Genomic DNA, 23,309 nt, shown 5'->3' on the forward strand with positions numbered 1-23,309 from the left:
ACCCCACCGAACTGACCTCCCACCTCAACCTCGTGCTCCTTGTCTCCCTGAAGCAGGTCTGGGCAGGCAGCAGGAGCCCGTGCACAAGTGTTTCTTGCCAATCACTGTCCATGGTATTTTTGTTGAGTGTAAGGCAGTCCAGCTCCCAGATCTCACATACTCTATATTCATATGTATTTCTGACTGGAACAAATTTGTGTTCCAAACAGTAATACCAAAATTGCAGTAGTTTAGAAACTCCACAAATGAGGCACCTTTTTACTGTGATTTTCCTGGAAAAATAAACAAACCTCCCTTGTTTTTAATCCAGGTAATGGAGTATTTTTGTCTTCCAGCAGAACCTAGGGGTGCCAATGAAACCAGCACCCAAATGACCGGAGTACTCCAAGAGGACACAGAATAAAAAGACAGAGAACTGGCAGCCCAGTTGTCAGGCCAGAAAAAACAGGGGGTGATTACATGAAAGTTTAAAGCAGCTACATAACGAAACACTTCTGTTAACACATTTCTGATTAGCAGAAGGCAGCAAAAGAAGCTTAAAGACATCGACTTCCTCCTAAGATCCTTCAATTTCCAAGAACATTTTCAGAACATCCAGGATTGTTATCATATCTTTGTACCCATCAGCCTTGGAGTGTGTTTTTGCTTCAGATGCAACGTGTTAAAACTTTTTGTGATATCAAACTTCAGATTAAGCACATTTTGCAATAAAAGAGCAGAAAAGTACAGACTGAAGAAATAAAACTGGCTGGCTTGCCAGGAAATTACTGCACTGTTAAACATGACGATGAGATTCCCACAATCACAAAGGAAGGGAAAACACTGGAAACATATTGAAAAGGCTCGAAGATAAATTCACTGCTAGTTTAAGTGCAGGCAACCCCACTGATTTCAATAACATTCACTCCTTTGAACTAGCTGATATGAGAAGTCTTTGCTTTACCAATATCCTTTACACGTAATGCACGGATCCTATACAATCTAGCACAGATCCTATACAATCTATTGGCTGGATGACTTTTCCATTTTAATAGAAACCTGTAAATGCAAACAATGGGCAGGGACGTGTTTTCTTTCTTTCTGATTTATAGAGTACCTATAAATATTTCACTCATGTTTCTCTGCTTGTGTCACAAACACCACGCTTCCTTTGGAGCAGGTGTGATAGACTGCATGTTGCACCTCTGAGCTCGTGGTGAACGTAAACCTGACAAGGCTCTGGCGTGGATCATTGCAACTACAAATAGAACTATGCATCATCTACTCCCTGTTTTAGAAAAATAGTGGGTGCTCACTGAAGTAGAGGTGAGCAGCTCACTTTATCAGCACCTCACCAAGGACCACCACAAGCAGCCCCCGCACTCTGACGCTCACTCCCTGGAACTTCCACACCAGCACAGCTCCGTCAAAGCCTGTTAGTCACCCTTACCTTGGAAGTGGCCAGACACCCTGCTGTGCAGGTGAAATTTGGCAGAAGTCAGAATCATACTGGCATCCAGACAGCTACTCGTGCTCTAATTTGTCTCAACTGCAAAACGTAGTGTGCAATCAACTCCTCAGCGAGCAGAACTAGTGAGAAGATGCGGCTTTTTTCCTGGAAAAGCAATCTTCCCAGGCATACTTCAAGATATGCAACAAAGTGCTTTCTCTCTCTATGGGCACAATTTTAACAGGTCTGTAACTTAAAAGTAAGTTATTTTGTTATTTTCACCAAATACAAAGCAAAATAAGAATAAACTCACGTGCCCCCTAAGAACCTTAAGTTCTTAGAGCATATAGAAAGAGAGGACAGTTAGAAAAGAGCCGGCAAGAAAAATGCACTAAGACTCTTAATATTTGATTTTAAAACCAATTTAGGGAGGTAATTTATGATTAGAAAGTAGCAATATTATAAACACCTTGTGTTTACTACTTGTCCCCCCCCGGCCCCTCCCCAAATTTATAAATCCTAATTCATCTTGCCTTCCAGTTTAGGACATTTCTCTGACACATACAGTATCCAGCTCACAGTGAAAGCCCCTGGGAGTCATTCCCATGCGTCTGAGGACAAAGTCATTTTTTAAATTACTTTTTAACAGCACAATATAATCTGGCAGTTCAAGTATTTGTTCAATTCCATTTTTGATAGCCACAACGGGAAGTTTTGGAAGAACAAAAAGTATTCCAAATGATCCATTTATCTTTTTATATTCAAGTTACTTAAAATTACTCAATTTTTTTTTCCTGTCTTTTATTTAACAATTTCTAATGACAGCTTACCCTGACAAAGTTTAGTTACAAAACAGAGCTTTATGTGGCTTGGATTGTAGATTATTAAGTTAATAAAGCTTGTACTCAAATAGGCTACCATCTAAACAGTAAGAAGAGTTAAAATGAGCTGCACTTCATCATTTATCATGTCATTCAGTAAGAAACAAATATCCAGCAAAAGAGGGCAGTAATACCCAGTGAATCCTTCTGCATTCAGACACTCTGCCTTCTTAAAATCTGTCAAAACCAGGTCATGCAGGCTTCTACCTACCATTGTGGCAAAAAATTCTGTATTAGTCTATGTTCCACTATGTATAGAAATGGGAGTTAATTTTGACGTGCAGTTGTTCAGAAACGTCCCAGAATGGCAGAGCCAAATTTCACTTCAGGGGTGCAAATATTCCTGATGAGAAGTGAGGAATTTAGTAACTTTTCTCACTGAACCATAGCTACAGATAAAATGAATTAGAATAATCAGAGATGAAGGATGCATTTGCTGGAAAGATTTTGTTGGTTTGAAAACTATGCTTTAAAGGCTGCACGCGCCTTGCAAGGAAGACATGCAACAGGCTTTGCAAAGCCTCAATCTCCCTTCCACAGAAATGCCATCCCAGAAAAATCATTACTATTAGAACCACAGAGTTTGCTTTGGATTTTCAGGAGTCACTGCAAAAACAGTTGCACCCGTGCTGGGGGACAACGTTGTCCCCGCTGCCACCCCGCCTGCCCTTCTTTTGGCAGCATGACGGGAGCACGTCAATCCTCACGGATTGCTTGTCCTGACACCTTGCCTTAGGGAAACAGTAACCTGACTTCAGCAAAGAGGTATGAATTTGATAGATACTCTATATGTAACCTTTCGCATGTAGTTAAACCTAAAATAGAAACAAACAGCTCTCAGGGAGTAACCTGCTCCAGAAATTTCAGCCAGTGTTAAAACGGTGAGGCTGAGGAAGCTACTCTGCTCCACAGGCTGCTTTCAGCTGAACCAAAAGGTACCTAAAATAACTATAGCAGAAGTAAAAATTAATACTGATTTTTTGCAAAGACAGTTTATATGCTAAAATAAAAGAAAAAAGAGAGCACTTGTTAGTTGATGCATAAAATCTCCACCTGGTGGTGAATCCTGCCATAGCAAACTTTTAAGAAAAATTCCCGTTCCAACACATAACCAGTTCTTTATTACAAACAATCTGAAAAGAACAAGTGGGGAAGGGCTGCCTTCAGAAAAACAGCACTATCCCATCTCCCTGATGTTCCATCATCTTGGAAAGCTGAAAAATCTTTTCAGTTATACTGCAGCTATCAGGCACACAAGTGACCTTCCCCAGCCGAAAACAGACTTACAGAGAGCTCACGTTGCACCATATGCAGGGCAGGGTGGAAGGCGAAGTGTGCCGACTGTTTTTGCAGCTGCAAAAAGTGCCACTTCCCAAGGAGAAGTGTCCTCTGCCAAGGCTGAAGTTCTGCCCTGTTGCTCAGTTTGCACATTGGCTATTTATAACAATTGAAAATTGTAAGCAGTATCAGCTACCGAAACCCCCAGGGTCCATTCTAGGGATCATTCTCTAGCTGCACACAATTAGTTCAGTCTTCCCCTTAACATTGCTGCTTCTACAACCTAGAAACTTTTTCTGGATTTACGTTTTCCTGTGTACCTTATCAAAACGTAGAGTCTCACTCACCTAGTGTTTTCAGTAAAGTCTTGTTATTCATTAGCATCAATAAAAGCTTTGCAAGACAGAATAAAATCAGTGTAAAATGGACAGATAATCTATGGGGCCAGACCCTTGATCTACGGCATCATGCATGCCATACCCTATTCCTCAGAACATTACCAGCATTTCATAATAACTCAGTCTGGCTCATGACACCTCATAACACAGGAACAAAACATTGATAAGACCGAGCAACAGTGACAAGACTTGCACATAGCCACAACCTGCAGTGACCTACGGTTCACGCAGGAACAGGCTCCCGACAGCCAGCCTCTGCCTCAAGCGTACGGCCAAGGCCAGTAGTTCCTTTACACGTATGTGTGTAAATATATAATATATGCCTTTTCCTATGCCAGAATAATGTGATTACAGACTTTCATGCACCATTCCCTAAAACATCTCAGATGACCTACTACTGATGTATACAAATTATTCACCAACCACAAGTCTTCTGGGCCAAAAATAAGATTTTGTTTAAACTGGACCAAATCCACTTTCTGTAAAGTCACCGATTTGCAATTTAAACACAAGTGGCGTTGAACCTCAAAAGATATCTTTAGGGAAACAGCAATGGATTTTTTTGGTGTTTAATGCTGACATCAAGGGTGAAAGTGTGAGGGATGGAGAGGCTGCAGAAGGCCCTCAGCACCACGCTGTAGAGAATTACACAACTGTATTACATACTACTTGTTTCATAATACATTTTTTACGTGCAATGAAGAGTAAAAATAGTACTAGAGTGTACTGATTAAAAAAAAAAAAATCTATGACGAAAAGGTAAAGCATCCTCAAATAGCAAAATCTGTGCAGCGTTTGAAGAAAATGAGCAGATTTGTTTACAGTGCAGTGGGGGGTATTTTAGAGCAAAAGCACTAGGGAAAAGTCACTGGTCATTTCAAAATAAAATGCCTAATAACAGGACTTGGTCTCATCAGAAACACAAATATTCAGAAATAGAATATGCTCAATATTTATTGCTCCCCTCTGTGCGCATTCACTTCCAACACAAGTGCTGTGCAGCGAGTCCCCCTTTCATGTATACAGAGAAAAAAGTCCTCCAACCACTTGTTTAATTAACATATTAAAATCACCTCATTAACAGTCTAAACCCCAGTTCACAAGAGCACTCAAGGCTATGTCAGAGAGAGGGGGAAACCCAAACGCCAGTAGGACAGTAATGCCATCCTGCTTGATGCCCACTGAATTCCTCCAGACGGCTGGCAGATGTTTTCGTTGCACTTTTCCAGTCAGAAAAATGCGCTTTCTCCCGCGGGCGCGGGGAGACCCAGCGGCCAGGCCCCACTGCGGGCAGGTGCGGTGCTGAAATGGAAAACGAAAAAAAAAAAAAAAAAAAAAAAAGTGGGGCATTTTTTTTGGGGGGGTGGGTTAGAGCACTGGAGCACTGGGGGTGGATTCTTCCGGCACCTCCTCGGAGCCCACGCACCACGCGAGACGGCCGCCCCGAGCCGCGGGCAGGCGCCGTGCCCTCAGGAGACGCGGGCAGCGCCGTGGGGCGCCGGGCCAGCCCGGGCGCTGAGGAGCCGCCTCCGCGGAGGCACCATCACCATCTCCTCCTCCTCCTCCTCCCCCTCCTCCTCTTCCTCCTCTTCCTCCCCGCGGCCGCCGGGGACTCGGAAAGGCTGGGGGGTCTCCAGCAGCCCCCCCCCCCCCCCCGCCTCCCCCTCAGGCGGGTGCTCCCCTCAGCTCCCGCCGCCCGGGGCTCCCGGCGGGAGGAGCCGCGGCAGGGGCCCGGCTGAGGCGCGATGGGTGACGCCGCCGCCCCCTCAGCCGCCCCCGGGGGCGGGCGGAGGGCCCCGGCCCGCGGCAGGTGGGAGCGGGCGGCGGCGACGGGGCGGGCCGGCGAGCAGCGGCTCGAAATCCCCCACGTCGTGAGTTTCCGGCGGGCGGAGGAAAGGGGTGAGTCACCCGCGGCGCCGGGAATAAATAGGCGGGCGCCTACCTGGGAGCGGCACTGGGTTCCCGGCGCCGAGCACCCGCGGAGCCCCAGCCGCAGCCAGAGCCCGCCGCGCCATGTTGCTGCCCTGCGCCCTCCTGGCCGCGCTCCTGGCCGCCGGCCGCGCAGGTGAGTCCGGCCCGGTTTTCTCTTCTTTTCAGCTTCAGGTTTCATTTTATTATGTATCTATATTTAAGTTCTGTATTCTCTCGTGACTTCTCAGATACATGATGTACGGTGGGAAGGATGTCAGGCCTCCGCTGGCCTGTGTGAAATATTCCGACCCTTCTGAGGAGGCTTAGTGCTGTCAGGAAACACAGACAAATTCCTGCGTTTTTATTAATAACTAGTACCCGTAGTAGTCCAAAGGCTGGTGCGCATGGATGCTTGCTCTCTGTTGTCTTCCTGAGAAGCATGAAGCCATAGGGCTTTTTCTACCCGAGTTTGAAAAGTTAGTTTAGTGAGATGGGAATACTGGCGTAGCTGCGTAAGGTGCTAATCGGAGCATTCGGTTTCATTCCAGCCAACCCTTGCTGCTCCAACCCCTGTCAGAACAGAGGAGTATGCACAACAACAGGATTTGATCGGTATGAATGTGACTGCACAAGGACAGGATATTACGGGGAAAACTGTACGACACGTGAGTATCTTAAATCTCTTGTGGAAATGAAACCTGAGGATTCAGTTCCAGGATTGCAGATTATTCTCAATAGCTAATTTGCAATAATCTTTCTGTCGATATTCACAGCGGAATTCTTCACATGGCTGAGGCTAACATTGAAACCTTCACCAAATACTGTCCACTACATCCTCACCCACTTCAAAGGAGCCTGGAATATCATCAACAACATTCCCTTCCTACGAGATGCTATTATGAGATATGTATTAACGTGTAAGTATGAGTTCTCTCTCCTTGACTGGGAAAAGTTATTCATAGGAATACAGAATATTGGACTTGGTGGGTCCATATATAAAGTCAGCAAGCTAAAACCCACTAAGGTAAAAGCACTAACCAGAATTTAAGATTTCTGCATGATGCAGACTCATATGAAACATGCTTTGAATTGGAAATGCATTTTGCTCTAATCTCTAATAGAATCCAGGATTTTGCTAGTATAAACTTTGCACCAAATTGCTCATGTTAATAGTTAGATTCATCTGATAATTCAGGACCCGGTCCTCTTATTCAGTAGCTGTAATCCCATTTAACATCAGTAGCAGACATGTGTGGAATTTCTCAGTGCAACTGCTGCCAAAATATATGGAAAAGATCCAGACTTGTGAATTGCTTTTTTAAACTGTACATTTTAGTCTCAAAAAAATACTAAATACTTCTTTTCTTTTTCAGCAAGATCACACTTGATTGACAGCCCGCCAACTTACAATAGTGATTATAGTTATAAAAGCTGGGAAGCTTATTCCAATCTTTCCTATTACACAAGAAGCCTTCCACCAGTGGGACTTGACTGTCCAACACCAATGGGTGTTAAAGGTGAGGAATAAACCAGATGTGTAATGTTCTTTTCTAGGAATTTCTGCTTCTCTTAGAAAATACCATGAGACCTGCTTGTCTATAACCTGTTTCCAGTGTAGCTGACATTAAGAATAGCCATGTTGTTGATACACTGTGTAAAGACCTAGAAGATAGCATGTTATCTCATTAATGAGCCAGAATAGTTAAAACCAGGCAATTTAAAAGTTTCTAATAAAATCAAGAAAGTAAGCATAGAAAAACAGATAATTGCCCTTATTTGTGTGCTGCTATCTTTCAATAATACATTGAAAGTCTTAAATTTTGTTTTGGACAACAAAAAGGCTTAAGTATTGCATAAACATAGTTGTCTTGAATATCTCACTGTTTCTTTCTCTCACAGGTAAAAAAGAGCTCCCAGATTCAAAGCTGATTGTGGAGAAGTTTTTGCTAAGGAAAAAATTTATTCCTGATCCACAAGGCACAAATGTGATGTTCACATTCTTTGCCCAACACTTCACTCATCAGTTCTTTAAGACGGACCACAAGAAAGGACCTGGCTTCACCAAAGCTCTTGGCCATGGGGTACGGTCACAGCTCTAACTTGAACAGGCTCTAACTTAGTTTACAGGAGATACTGAGCAGCTAGGATGGAGTCTTACAGGCTGGCCGGGTGCACAAACACCAGTGCACATACTGTACAGCACAGTTTGTCACAAACTGATGGGCTTCTGTACTTTCTCCTTAGGCAAAATTCCAGCACTCGATAACATCTCTTCCTGGGTCAGAACCGCTCGTGCAAAGCATGTGGTTCTGTTTAAAATATCTGTGCAGCCATCTCTATGGCTCTTTTTTATTATTCCCAAGAATCTGCTTTCACCTCAAGCATGTTAGATCTAATGAGTACCTGGAACTTCTCTGGACTCTTTCTGTCTGTTGCAAAGAGCTGTATCCAGCACTAAAGTGTCTGGTGTGCTGCTAACTGAAGAGAGTTTAAAAAGAACTTCAAAAGTAGACTTGGATTTAGGATTTTTTAGCTACAAAACAGGCAGCCTTTGGACAAAGATTTCTTCAATATAAGTGTAATGTGTATGTCAAACAAAACTATAAAATATGTGTGTATAGAAAAATAACTGTCTGCATAATAGAAAGCTGCTGATGCTTTAAACAGAGTCCTTTTAAATTGCTAGCCAGTTTACCAACTTGCTGTTACGCAAAGATGGCTCCAGTTGACAGGAAATAATTTGGCTTCATCTTAAATATCAGTGCATGATAATTATATTATTGTTACACTTATAAGTAAAAAGTAAACATTTAAGGGATGAACTCCTATTGGCATCCATAGAAGTGGGACATACCCTAAAATAGCAAAAAATGCAAGTTGGGTTCATGTTCGAAATGCTTTTATTTTATAGGTTGACTTGAACCATATTTATGGAGAGACTCTGGAGAGACAACTTAAACTGAGACTTCTAAAGGACGGAAAGTTAAAATACCAGGTATGTCTTATCCTAAAATTCCTGCCTTATTGGATGACATACTTCCTAAAATTTGTGCTTTGTGCATGGTGTAGTTGATCTAAAGTGTAAGCCTAAAGTCAGTACTAACAGAGTCAGCACAGCTCAACTCATAAGCATCGTAGCTTACAACTCTTTGTTCTTTCCCCCTCTCCCCTGGCAGATGATTGATGGAGAAATGTATCCGCCAACAGTGAAGGACACTCAGGCAGAGATGATCTACCCTCCTCACGTACCTGAACACTTGCAGTTTTCTGTTGGGCAGGAGGTGTTTGGTTTGGTCCCAGGCTTGATGATGTATGCTACAATATGGCTGAGGGAACACAACCGGGTCTGTGACGTCCTGAAACAGGAGCATCCAGAGTGGGATGATGAGCAGCTGTTCCAAACTGCTAGACTCATATTGATAGGTAAGTGTCACTGCTACATGCAACTCCAACCTTCTCTTTGAGCGTGACACTTCCACCCATTATCTACTGCAGCTGTGGTAGGTGTAGTACGAGGGAAAGCTATTACTAAAATTGGTGTGTGAGGGCATACATCTGAGCATTTGAGACCCATCACTGGGGTTGTACTGAGAGACAGCTTCCTCCCAGCTGTGTTAACAGCAGAACTGAAGAAAACTGAGCTAAGAGGTACTTATTTCCCTTATCTAAGGGAAACGGAACTGAAAGCAGTGAAAAAGCAGGAGAGAAGCTAAGGTTCATTTCTCGGAGAGAACACATGTGGGGCTAGATGACCTTAGACTTTCAGATCCTGTGGGTTTTTTTCTGTTTCTTTCCACGGGGTTGTGTCAGTTCAGGTATGCTTTAAAAGAAAAGCTGTGATTAAGTTTAAAGTTCAGGAAGTTAGGTAAAACAATTCTACATACTTCTGTCTAACTGTCTGTTCGGTGGTATTTCATCTTATGTAAATGGTGATGTTACACTAAGCTTGAAAAGACCTTGCCTGAACTGATGGAAACAGTAAACCAAGACAATTACATTAAGCAGCCCAGAAGCTGAGAGTTGCTTTCAGATATCAACTTTCTTCCTTATCCCCAATCTGTATCCTGGAGAGTACTGTATAACTGAGCACAGATGTGTGCTGTTCTGTGGAGCATACAAGAAGGTGTAGCTTGTGGGTGGGAAGCAGGCTGTGGAAGACATTTCTCTACTTAAGATCACAAGAGTTTTTGTCTGTGGCAATGTTTCACCCCTTAGTCACATAAAATGTATTAATTACTTTCTAGATGAGGTTACAGAGCGTTGAAGTGTCTGTTATCCTGATCACTATAGTATTTTTTTAGAACAGTTCAGAAATGGTATTTCCTCTCAGAAACCTAAAGTTTCTCAGGCAACCAATACCAATATTCTCATCTGATTCACTGACCAACAGGAGAGACAATCAAGATCGTTATTGAGGACTACGTGCAACACTTGAGTGGCTACCACTTCAAACTCAAGTTTGATCCTGAGCTGCTGTTCAACCAGCGATTTCAGTACCAGAACCGGATTGCAGCCGAGTTCAATACTCTCTACCACTGGCACCCGCTTCTGCCCGACACTTTCCAGATACACGACCAGGAATACACTTTCCAGCAGTTCCTCTACAACAACTCTATAATGTTGGAACACGGCCTTTCCCATATGGTGAAATCTTTCTCCAAGCAAAGTGCTGGCAGGGTAGGTACTTTAAGTTGCTAGTGATCCAAAAGAGACGTAAACTGGGGGTGGGACAAGGGGGTAGACTAAAATTATCCAAAGCTAGTCATGTACTATAAAGGCACAGCTTCCTCATTGCTCTTACCAGGAGATCTTACTACTTTTCATCTTTAATAAACAGGTTGCTGGTGGGAAGAATGTTCCTGCTGCGGTACAGAAAGTAGCAAAGGCTTCAATTGACCAAAGCAGACAAATGAGATACCAGTCCTTGAACGAGTACAGGAAACGCTTCATGCTGAAACCATTCAAATCGTTTGAAGAACTTACAGGTAACAGTTTTCATCCTTCTTAACAAACAAGGGCCCTTTTCTTAAAATGGCTAATCAAGTCCTGCAATGCTGCTACTGGGCTTGAACAGGATAGTCTTGCAATGAAAATGGGATTTTTCCACTTACGGTTTTTACTCCTCAATAATTACAGGAGAGAAAGAAATGGCAGCTGAACTGCAAGAGCTTTATGGAGACATTGATGCTATGGAGCTGTACCCAGGCCTTCTTGTAGAAAAGCCACGACCAGGTGCCATCTTCGGTGAAACGATGGTGGAGATTGGAGCACCATTCTCTCTGAAAGGACTGATGGGAAATGCTATCTGCTCCCCTGAGTACTGGAAGCCTAGCACCTTTGGTGGGAAAGTGGGCTTTGAAATAATCAATACTGCCTCCTTACAGAAGCTCATCTGCAACAACGTGAAAGGCTGTCCTTTCACTGCTTTCCACATCTTAAATCCTGAACCCACAGAGGCAACTATTAATGTTAGTACCTCAAAAACAGCAATGGAAGATATCAACCCCACACTACTACTGAAAGAGCGATCTGCTGAGTTGTAAAAATCCATCTATTTATTTATTTAATTATATAATTTATTCTATTTATGGCTTAAAGGGTTTAAAAAAAAAGGGCAAAAAAACAACAAAAAAAAAAATACTTGAGCATCTTTATTGTGGAGGTTGCCCTAGATTCCTTACTGAGGTAAGGCTTCTATTTAGAAAAGGGATTTTTGTGCCTTTGAGCTCTACAGTGGTGAATCCCTTGTTCAGTCTTCTGTAACAGAACTATGTATTCCAAAGTGGACAAAGGTTCCAACTTTTTTAATGTTATTTTAATACTTGACAAAGGGCGTTAGTGGGGTTTTTTGTCTTTTCACTTGATAGGCCACATAACACTACAAAAGTGACTTAATGAATACTGCCAGAAAAGATTATTGATTCAAGATGAGCACTCCAGGATTAACAAAAAGTACATATACTTGAGACTCACTTATTTATGTAGTCAGAAAATGCATCGCATTTATCGTTGATACTACCTCTCCCTCATTGCGGTTAAGGCACTTTGTATAGTAACTTATATGTTGTTTTTTAATGTGTAAATCTACTTTCATGTGGCATTATACTTTTTTAATTTAATTATTTAAAGAAAATAGAACTCCTGGATCCTACCTGGTTTTGAAGCATATGTCACAGAAGTATTATTTGTGTAAGAGGATGATAATAAGGTACTGAGCTTAGCTGCAATACAAGGCTGCTTGTATTTTCATCCAGATGTTTTATTGTGTAAGTTTGCAGAGGTCTTAAACTTAGTCCAAAGTATTGGTATTCTTTCCATAGCTGTAGTTCTCTGGTCTACTTGATAATACAGTTTTAATCTCTGTCGATTTAAGGACAAATGGACAGTATAGCTTTAGTTAAGGGTGTAACTGTAGTATAGCTTTGTGTACCCATAGCATGGAGATTGTTGGAGAACAGTGAAACCTGAGGAGCTGTGTAAACATACGCAGTGGAGGAATGAATGCAGAATGGGTTTAGCAAAAGTGCACGGCACCAGGACTTGAAGGTAGCTGATGTCGACGTACACAAGTCATACTCGTGATTTAGTTCTGTTTATTGGGGGAGGAGGGATAATGTTTTGTTTATAACTTATAAACAGAGGCATTTTAAGTAAGTGGCTTAAGCTTAATTAAAACTGGCTAGCTAGCACAAAATCTTCTAGACGTATTTGTCCTGATCCAGCACTAAAATATCTAGTCTCATCTGGGCACATAAGTTACACGGGATCTTGTACCAGCACTTCAAAGTTTGCATATAAGGGTATCTTTTTTTAATTTCTAGAGAGGAAATGTAGAAGATGATCTTCCCATAAAAACAGCTGAGGAACTGTAGGTAAAAAGAAAAAGTCACTTCAGACTGGAATAGATCAGCAGCCTGGTATTCTGTGCCCCTGCCCAATATTCCTTGACTACTTGTGGAAAAGGACTTGAGTTTTATATTTCATCTGAATCTCTCAAACATTTGTAGAGGCTTGTGCATTGTACTGGCTATGGCAGTAGTATAGTTTGACTGTGACTTCTGTTTGCTGATTTGTTTAGAGACCCAGATTACCTTATGCTGTGTAAGTGTGATTGTTAGTGTGAATAGCCAAATCAAGATCTCCTATAACGATCAATATCAGTGAGTGATTTGAGGTGGTCTTTGATATGAATGCTTTGGGAGAAAGAAGGGCATTTATTTTCCTTTTTCTATTTGAAGCATGAAGAAGGGAAAAACTTCAATAACCTTGTATTAAAAGGTGGTCAGTACTGTATATGCTAGTAAGTGAAAACTGCTTGGACACTGTTAAAAGGTGTAATTGTCATTCAGATCCATCTTTGGAGCACCCTTCTGCCTTTAACAAGGAAAAGTGTTTGGCTTAGAGTGAAAGGGAGACAAGTCTGGACAGATTTAGTTCTTCAGGGGTAGTTAAAAGTCCTCAGACCATGTCACTTGAGTTAAAAGCTGCTTCAGAAAGGAATCATGTTCACTCTGCATTTTGTACTCTGCAACCACATTTCACCAGTCACTTGTCTGTGACCCAACCTGCTGGGTTTGGCTGGGTTCAAGTTGCTCATGATAAATATGTATGTTTGAGATTATTTATTTTTAAATTCTGTGAATTGTTTTTCACTTTATTTTTGTAGGACAAGAATGTTTTTAAAATGCAGTTGTTTATATAAATAAATTGAAAACATTACCTGTATGGCCTTGTTTGCTTGTGCCTTCCTTCAGCAATATTTTATATGAAACACCTTTCATCTTATTTGCCACTCAAGACTAAATGGAGAATTCCAGGAAACAGCTAACACCGTTAAATGGGATGGGATAGTAATAGACCATAATTCACCCTAGTAAAGATGCCAGCACCCCTCTGTCCTGTCCCTTTAGAGCGAAAGGACAATACTGGAGTTGTACAACACCAAGTTGGTGTAACCACCCTCCCGTCACCCCTGTTGAGTGCTAAGACTTTCCCGAGCAAGAACAGGCCCTGGGCATTTCTTTTCCATTTTAGCAGTCTGCATCTGGGGAACAGGATTTGGGATACAACCACTGGACAAGGGCTTTGCTCTTGAGCATGTTTTCAGCAGTGGCAGCGTGTCCCTTGTCAGAAAACAGAAGCTGTGATGGCTACTTCACTGGCTGCCTTCCCTCTTCACAAGGGTCCCGCTTTGTTATCACAGTTACTAACTTTGCAAAGAGAGCTGCAAGCTGGAAGGAGGGGCAGTGGGGCTGGGACGAGAACGGGGGTCTGCTTAAGGAAAGCAGGCAGGAAGTGCATGTGTGAGCGCCCCTGGGGCCACCCGCTCTGCCCTGTGCTTTCATCTCGGATAAGAAATGAGGAGAAACTATGAAGGAGGCAACTGAGGGGATCGTGCACCTTGTGCTACCTCAGTCAGCTCCTCCCACCTCCACCCCGGCACTGCTGGGATGTCACCTCAAGCACCCTTCTGTGCTCAGCCCCCCACTGGTGACTGTCTCCAGTACTCCCCCATCCCAATATTGGTGCCCTGTCCTCTCACAGCCTCTTCCTAGTGACCAACCCCATTGCCAGAATCTTCTGCCCAGAGTCACCTTCCTTCCAACCACCCAAGATCCTCTACAGTCCAAGTGACCCTATCTTCCCAACAGCTCTCCAGCCCTGGGAATGTGACAGTCCTCCTGCCTCTGCCCTCTAGCTCCTTTCCATCTTCATCAGTGAGCAGTTTCCTCACATTCCGACTGTACCCAGGCACCCAAGTGCTTCCAGCAACACTCCTCAACTTAAAACTCACTCTTCACCATTTCAGTGACCATCTTTAGACCCCAAAATGCAACGTCCCGGAGCACCCTTCCAAGACCACCACCCCAGTCCCTCTCCTGGCCCCACGCGGAGGCTGTGGGTGAACGGAGGCACGTGCAGACCATGCACGAGCCGTGTGGGTTTTTTCCCTTTAATAACCAGTCGACTCATTTGCGCTACAAGTTAACGCGCCGGTGACACGTTTCTGTTTTGAGGGGAAGTCGAGCGAGGGAGCCAGCGCAGACAAGGCCAGCTGCTTCGGCGGGAGGAGGAGGGGCCGGGCCGCTGCCGCCGGGATGGCGAGGGGCGGCAGCCAGAAGGCAGCAGCGAGGCCATCGGCGGAGAAGGTGTTTGGGGTGGCTGCTGCCCTAATTAGGGAAGGGCCGGTCCGGATGGATTCGGCGCACGATGGTTGAGATAGTTTGATCGCGGAGGAGCTCCTCCTTCCCTCTGAGCAGGGACATGTCTTGATGATGCAAAAGGCAAGAATGTTCCTCAGAGGAAACCTGCCCTGTGAAATATTTGCTCCCCAGCCTGGGTTGAGGTAACTGTTTCACCCAAGGCAATGTGGTAAAGGAGGGGGGCTCGGTGTTTAAGTCATACCCTTGGAGGGAAGAAGTCCAACGAGGAGCACGAGAGCTCCATGCTTTGGAAGCAAGTCACGGTACACCATCACCTTTACCGTGGGCTTTCACCGTACGTCATTTGCTCGCTTGCCCACTGCGTAAGAAGTCTTTACGGGCGCTGAGTCGGAGCCCCGTGGGCATCTGACCAGGTTTATTACTTCTGATACACTCGCTGGAGGTGCACTGACCTTTACGCTGGAGCACTAGTGCTCCCAAGGCAGCCGCTTTACCTGGATTTCAGGAAACATTTCTATCACAAGCGGCTGCTTCTTTGCAAGACAATACCCTTCAGCTTTCAGCATCAACACAGACAGGTCACCAAGTAGTTTGAACAAGTTGCAGGAAGGGTAGGATGGATGGAGAGAGGGAACCTGGGTTGAGGGGAACGGACACATCACTTGTTCCTTGACTGTTCACAGCTACTGAAGTAGGTGAACATTTCTGGAAAAGCTTATTGCAAAGACATGCTGTTTCCTTTGGAAGACCAGAAAGGAAAAAACCTGCAGTTTGTAAGTATATATATATATATATATTAGGACAGAAAGGATCAGGCTGTAGCTATGTACTCTACCTATGGGAAAAAAGGTGAATGGAGAGATCCTAACCTTCTTGCTAAAAGGCATGACAAAAGCTACGCAAGGCAGAAATGCAGCAGCATCACAAAGAAACATCACAGGAAAAAAACTCTCCTTGGGAAGATCTGAGTGCTCCTCTTTTTTTTTAATCTGGAGTTTCAATTTGGAAATAACATTATACTGAGAGGCAACATGATTGGTTTCAAACTGTACTTTTTTTCCTCTGACACTTATTTTTTAAAGCTAGTATAAAATCTCCTGTGACTCCTGTGCTTACTTAGTCTTTAAGTCCAGGCATTTTCATTAATATTGGCAAGAGACTGATCACAACCAAAAAAAAAAACTCCAACCACTACATTCCTCCTCTGCCATTCAGGAGTGAGCAAGAAAGCAGATGTCAAGAAAATTAGAAGGAAAAAAGTAGCACAAGAAATTCACAAATTTTCCTTTCTGGGATTTTTCTCGGCTGAAAATCCTGAGACCGCACTGAAAATCTCAGCATTCACCTACAGCCACGCTGAAGCCTGAGAAACCAGTCAGAGGTGGCCTGGGCAAGTTGGGAGCTGAGCACCATCAGTAGCGAGAGGATATTAAAGCTTGTGAGATCTCACTAGTTTACCACGCGGAGAGGGCAGGGTACAAAGCGCTCAAGGTTTGACTCATGCTGGTTGCTTGTCCTCAGTCCTGGGCAAGCCGACCCATTTTATCCAGCAGGTATTAGCCATCAGAAAGCAAAGCACGGCAACCCCCAAATCTGGGAGAAGGTGGCAAATAATGTTCAAAGCATCCACTTTCAAACCAACCCACTGCATTGCAGCTGAGGGTCTAGCCCTTTGCAGGGCACGTCTACAGAAAGTTGAAAATACGTTGCATCTTCTAACTGACTGTAATCCTAATATTCTTTTTTTCTCTTAATTAGTAGCTGTTACCAGAACTGGGAAAATACAAAATGTCACATAACTAGGAGCATCCTGCTTCCAAGTGTCTCTGAGCTTTACTTAAAACAGTAGCGAAGTAGTAGTCCATGCTTGTGTCTCAGGATAAAACCAAAGCTACTCGCAAAAAGTAAAGGAGGATCCTGCAGGAAACGCATTCTTGTTCTGCACTTTATTTTTTCATGGTAACCAGGTGTAGCTCATTACTTCAGGCTTACACAGTAGTGGATATAGGTGTGTGCAAGCACCCTTGTTCAAACCTGCCCTGCTGACAAGTAATTTTAACACCCATTCATTTTCCACAAAAGGACTGCATTTGTGGAAGACTTTTCTATGAGAGCACATGAAACTTTTTAAACAAACACCCACACTGAAATGGACATAAAAATGAAAGCAATGCCCATCACACTGAGCACTGTGGAGCAGCTGGGTGGCAGCTAGAGAAGGCACGTTCCCCAAACGGCATGTCGTATCATCTTACTTTTGCCTATACCATGAAGATCTACCCAAAGAAAATATTTTCAGAAGCATTCATCGAGGAAACATTGCGCAAAGTCATACTGGCTTTAGCATAACACCATAACGTGGATGCTAATAAGGATATTTCTGAATTTATACTGGCAAGTCTTAAGAGATGAGAGGTGAGACCAAGACCCTGAGAAGCAACACAGCTTTGGTGGAAAAAACCAGGTCTGTGAGACTGCAAAAGCATCAGTTGTTCAGTATGATTTTAAGCCCCAAAAAACTCCAGTGAACCGTGACAGTGCAACAAAACACAGCTAAAAGCCGTGACGCTAAGTCCAGATACATTCTTCAGCACCTTCAAAACCTTACCCTGAGAACTGACACAACTCGATATCCTTTCGGTAGTGACTTTCGAGCCTGTTGCCTAGACAATATTAATTAATCCTTCCTAACAAATAATGGCAGAGTTGCTAAGTAGCAGTCATAGGTAATAAAACAAGACTGTCTTGAGCGTGCTCAGCTGTGAAATACTAGTTCTTACATAAGGCTGGGATGTAACACGAGATGATCCAATCACATCTTAGAGAAGTTGTTAAGAAGGCATTAGGTCCAATGAAGCAGGGAAGTAGAGACCATTCCAACTAAATCAGGGCTGAGATTTTTTATAGCGCAGAGAATTTCAGTGAAAGCAGAAAAAAAAATGCATTTCTAAATCAGAAATGGACTGAATTTTCTCAGTGTCTGATAAATTGGTAGAATTTCAGACAAATTCCAGATGTATTTCTGGCCCTGGAACAATAGACTCAGCTTATTTTCACTGCTTGCTAGGGAAAATCTTTCAGTGTTTGTCATCATAGCTGACCGAGTCTTAATGGTAAGCAGAAGATTTCCCAGCCTGGCCATGAAATGGAAGGTCCTTTTACAGACCAAACAAAATATATAAAATCATCCCAAAAGCAAGCTGACATAACTGTATATTAAATAATCTTGGATGTTTTCATAACCTCTTCACTTTATATCAGATCTTCACTCTATATCAAATACGTTTTTCATCTGATTATAACAGCTCTCCTACCCAGCAGACAGAGATGGATAAAACACTGTACTGAAGTTTCCATATGTTCTTCCTCAGTCTGAAGAGAAAAAAGGATACCTGTCTCATTTTGAGGAAAATTTAAGAAGCATATGAACAGCCTCCATGAAGACCAAGTTAGTGTCTCCCATAGCTACAAAAAAACCACCAGAACACTTAATGAGATGAGACTTTGGAAAGGGACTCTGCTTTATCAGAGCCTGGAGGTTTGGTTTCTGCAACTCTTTGGCACTTACAAAAGCGTCTCTGGAGATCTTCTATTTCATACTAAAGCCCAGGGCTCCACCAGAGTGCCAGCAAGTGCTCTGTATCACTTAGTAAGTAGGCGGCAAATATGTAAGACAAAATTAAAAATAAGAGATAGAAATAAATAAGAGCAGGTTTACCAGTAAGCCAAGATCAATAGTGTTTCACAGACTCATTTTTAAAAGCAACAGCAAAAACATATCCACTTCCCACACAAAAGCTTTGTGAATAGAGAATTAAAAACCCCAAGGTTCCTAATTCCTTAGGAAGTTTAGTTCCTCTTTGAAGTCATTTCTTCAGATGCTCTTGGTTACAAAAAATTCTCATAACTCCCTTTAAACCTATGCCAACAAGTAAATATTTGCCACTGTCTTCTTAAATATTTACTTATTCAATAGTCAGGTCTACAATGACTTCAGCTATCACATCAAATTTGACACTGGTGAAGTTGCACATGATTTGAATAATGTTGTTCTGCTGCAAACGTCATTTGCAAAGTTTATGTCTTTTCCTAGGAACAAGGGGCAGCTATTTTAGCAGTACTTTCCAGTCTCCATCTTCAGTGGGATGCAATGGAAAGGCAGCTACAACGCCATTTTTCTATGGAATTTGTTGGAGAGCTGAAAAATCTGCAGGCATCATTCAATGTAACACAGCACCTTGGGACTCAGTACTACGAAGGAATTTGAAAAAAAAACTCTTCTGACTTTGCAAAAATGGACAGGGAAGCTCACTAGAAAAGGTTCCCATGAGATTTCTGTCACTTCTGCTATTCAGTCATAGTGAGATAGTACAAGACCAGCCTCTAATACAGAAATTCCTATTTTTTTTTGTATTTTTTTTTTCTTCTTCTTCTTCACTTACATACCAGGAACCAGAAGATAGATTGAGGAACTATTTGTTTCAGCACTTTCATAATGGTTGGTCTGAGAAAAAATTAGATTGCAAGAGGGATGTATTACTCCCCGTCACATTAAATGTGCTTGTTCATTCTCAATAACTATAAAATTTACTGGGGGAACTGCAAGCAAGAAAAAGATGTAAATTTTCTTGAGTGACTAATAAAATTTTTATTTATTTGCCTCTAGCTCCATTTTCACAGGAAGGTCCTTCCTTTTAGAAACTAAGTTCCATTACTTATGATTCAGCACATGAATAGGTAGGTAACATGGGAGATTATGAATAAGGTTCCTTATTATTAAATGGCCATAAATGCACCCACTTGAATAAAGCTTTGACAGAGCAATCCGTCATCAGATTTTAGGCTAGTCTAGATTTGCGCGACTTGCACAAAGCCAGCCCCACCTTCCAGTTCACAGCCACCCTCGATTCTCCTCAAATCGAAGCAAGCTCTCTTTACTCCACTACTGACATTTAATCAGAAGGAACTTAATGACTGCAAGCTTTCAGTTCATTAACAAAATCCCCTCCTTATTTCCCTACCTCATAACTCTTAGGCCACAGACTGTAAGATGATAAGAAGCAAAGTGCATTTACTTTAAAAATGAGTTTCATAATACTCTATTTTTTTCTGAACATTTTGCTTTTTAGCTTATTTAGCTGTTTTTTACCAATCTAAATCTAGCTAAAAGCTTGCATTTTCTGTTTTTAGCTGCAGTCCATAACTGTTCCAGTTTTTTTTCTCCTCTACTAGGAGGAGACAATCTATAGAAATTTGACAACCAGGCAAGGACTGAAGCCAAGGTTGAACACAGCTTTTTATGCAGAACTGTCTCACTGATAAAATCTTACTGCTTGATGTCAGCAATGTGAAAATTTGGATTTGCAGCCTACTTTTTTTCCAGACAAAGCTGATATGATCTAGATTGGTCTAACAATGGCCAACTCACATTCATTATAAGAAGGTGAAGGTGACCAATTGGAGTCTTCTGCAAGGATACAGACTTTGGGCTTGCTACCTCAATCTGCAAATCTCACAGCACAATGCAGAAGACCTTAGTATCAGTTGGGCAGAGGAACCAGGATGGGTTTCCTACAATAGCAGTGAAGTGGAAAAATGGAGATTTTCTTCTTTTTACTGCAAAGTGGGAAGATAGCCTTCCCAAATAGTGGAAAGCTGTCTAGCAACTCAGCCTTCACTTGAAGTGCCAATAGCCATGCAGCACGTTCTTTACATATGAAATATTCTTGCTGTTTAGAAGGCATGCATTTTGCATGTGGCTGACTGAAAGAAAAACCTCATGCTAACATTCACTTACCAGAATAACTGCTTAAATTTCATGTACTGGCGTTATCAGATCATTTTTGTGGTACTTAGGTATTGCAGCTAACCATGATTGGGGCAAATGCTTTATGTGTGATTTGTGATAAAATAAGCAATGAGCGTAACTAGCAATGGTAGAATCACAGGATAACTCGGGCTGGAGGGGAGCTCTGGACCTCTCTGGTCCATCTTCTGGCGCAAAAGAGAGGCAGCTCTGGGATCACCCTTGACGAAGGCGTGTCTGTTTTTCTCAGCATTATGGGTACCTTCATTTCTACGATAACACTACTGCCCTGACCTCAAGGTAGTTCCTGTCTTCAGACCTATTTTTAAGAAGGAATACCATGACCATGCTTAATGGAAGGGGAGAAGACAAATCAACTACAGACGAGAAACTTCCAGGTTTAAGCCAGAACTACAAAAACGACCTCACTAAAAGCTGCCCATTCACCCAGATCTCCTCAGCAGATGTCAAAGATAACGTGTGCACGCGTACGCACATGTGTGTGTACTTGTCTGCATCCCAAAGACATACTATCCCACAGGCAGGAGCATGCTCTCGCATACAGGAAATGCAGCAACACACCAAGGACAAGCAGCAGAAGGAACCAGTCTAATTTTTATGCTATATTTAGGGCTATTTACTGCCCCAGCAAAAAAAAAAAATCAGTTGCAAAACCAGTTTAACTGTTTTGTGTTTCTTGTTTTTTAGGTAAAAACTGGCATGCATCTCCGAATCTAATTGTAAAAGTTGTAATAAACATCTTCCAAGTTTTAATCTTCATGATTAAAAATCTCCAGAGCAGCATATGATAAGATTTCTTTTAAGCTTCTTCCTTAGTATTTACACTAGAATAAGAAATAAGAAAAATAACAATATTCGTTTAGAATGGAGTATAAAATAGGAATGCTGTAATGGATAAAAGTAAAGTTAATGTTTAAAAGAAATACAAACCTGTGAAGATAAAGAAATGCATATTAGGCAATGAATGGCTTCAGCCCTACTTCACAATGATATCAGAAGTCAAAACAGGTGAAACGAAACCAATTTTAAAATAAATATATTAATGATAACAAGGAGCCACAATAGGAAAAATCCACGAAAGGGCAATGCTAACATTCCCTTGGTTGAGTTTAATATTTAGACAAGCAACATGGTATTTTACTTTCTTTTTTTTTTTTTTTTCTAATCAATTTTCCAATCTATTCATAAAGTCCCTACATTACTAGCCAATTTTTAACCCTTCCATCAACATAGTCCTCTAACAAAAAAGCACTATTTGCAGACACAATAGTGAAGTAGCTCTTTTTAGATGCCATGAGCGATGGCCAGTGCTTCTGAAATTCCCTTGTAACCTTATTCAAGCTGAGTCCTGGACTTTCCTGATCTTAAACAAAAGCATCTTTAACGGGAAGTTTATTTTTCTTAATAATATTGAGCGTATTAAGTGGACTCATGATGAGTAAGGAGTGGACATGTGGAGCCACATTCATTCAGGACTGGAAGACACTTCCACCCCCCCTCCATAGAAAATATGAGGCTGTTTTCGCCTCTTTCATATTCTGGGAAGCAAGGAAATGTCTCGACTTGAGCCTTGTGGAAATTTTTGGACAAATCTGTCTTTTGTCAGAATGTAGTATTTGTATGGAAACAAGCCAAGTTCAACTGAACCTTCCTTGGGAAATATTTCTCAGGTCTAGCAGGGAATTTCTTGGTCAAAACACAGCTGAGACCTTCCCCCTCCTCTCCATCTGGTAGCTAGTGCGGAGGTTCACCCTCTTGTGGAGGCTCTTAGGCAAGTGCTCGGGATAAGCTTTTTCAAGGTCTTAATCCTCTAGCTAAGTATGTTAACTACCACTAAGTTAATTGTTTCAGGATCACTCTTACCCCAGTGATTCCTTCCTTGGTTTTTAATTAAAAAAAAAAAATATACAACTTTAAGTTTCCATTTCTCTCCCATCACAAAATGGAAGAATTTTTATAGGGTGACAAATGGTTTCCTGCCTACTGCTAGTCCATGAAAATGTTTTGTCACTTCATAATCAGCGTCATACTTCACAGAAAAGAATTTGGCTGCAAAAGCATCTTTCCTGGGAAAATAAAATATAGAGTTCAGCATGAACACCGATTTTGGTTCGAAAAGTTAATAAGACATTACAATTATAGAAAAGATACAAGGATTAATCGGTTGTCCCTTGGTGAAATGCTCCGAAGCGTTGCTGGTTGTCAGTGAAACTCCCACAGTCTCTCCATCCCCAAAATTATAATGCAGTTAGTTGGTAACCAGGTCCTGAAGATAGCAGACAAGTAGCCAAATATTGTCTTTATTCTTCTAGTGACCAGACTTGCCTTTCTCATATCAGTATTTACACCTAGAGCTTTTCCTTCCTAGAGGGAACTACCCCATCTTGTAAGTCTTCGAGACTCATGTGCAGTATCCTGGCT

General features: G+C 42.2%; 1 protein-coding gene across 1 annotated transcript; it reads left to right on the forward strand.

The window, feature by feature from the left end:
- The first annotated feature begins 5,720 nt into the window (after positions 1 to 5,720).
- PTGS2 (prostaglandin-endoperoxide synthase 2) lies at positions 5,721 to 13,530 on the forward strand. Its single transcript, XM_032995180.2, has 10 exons — positions 5,721 to 6,051; positions 6,446 to 6,562; positions 6,671 to 6,814; positions 7,271 to 7,414; positions 7,797 to 7,978; positions 8,809 to 8,892; positions 9,074 to 9,320; positions 10,288 to 10,574; positions 10,735 to 10,882; positions 11,034 to 13,530. Exons 1-10 carry the CDS (start codon positions 6,000 to 6,002, stop codon positions 11,438 to 11,440), a joined length of 1,812 nt encoding a protein of 603 aa, XP_032851071.1. The 5' UTR covers positions 5,721 to 5,999; the 3' UTR covers positions 11,441 to 13,530.
- Positions 13,531 to 23,309: the final 9,779 nt, after the last annotated feature.

Source organism: Tyto alba, unplaced genomic scaffold, assembly GCF_018691265.1.
Source record: "Tyto alba isolate M040663 unplaced genomic scaffold, T.alba_DEE_v4.0 Super-Scaffold_1000006, whole genome shotgun sequence".
NCBI lineage: Eukaryota > Metazoa > Chordata > Aves > Strigiformes > Tytonidae > Tyto > Tyto alba.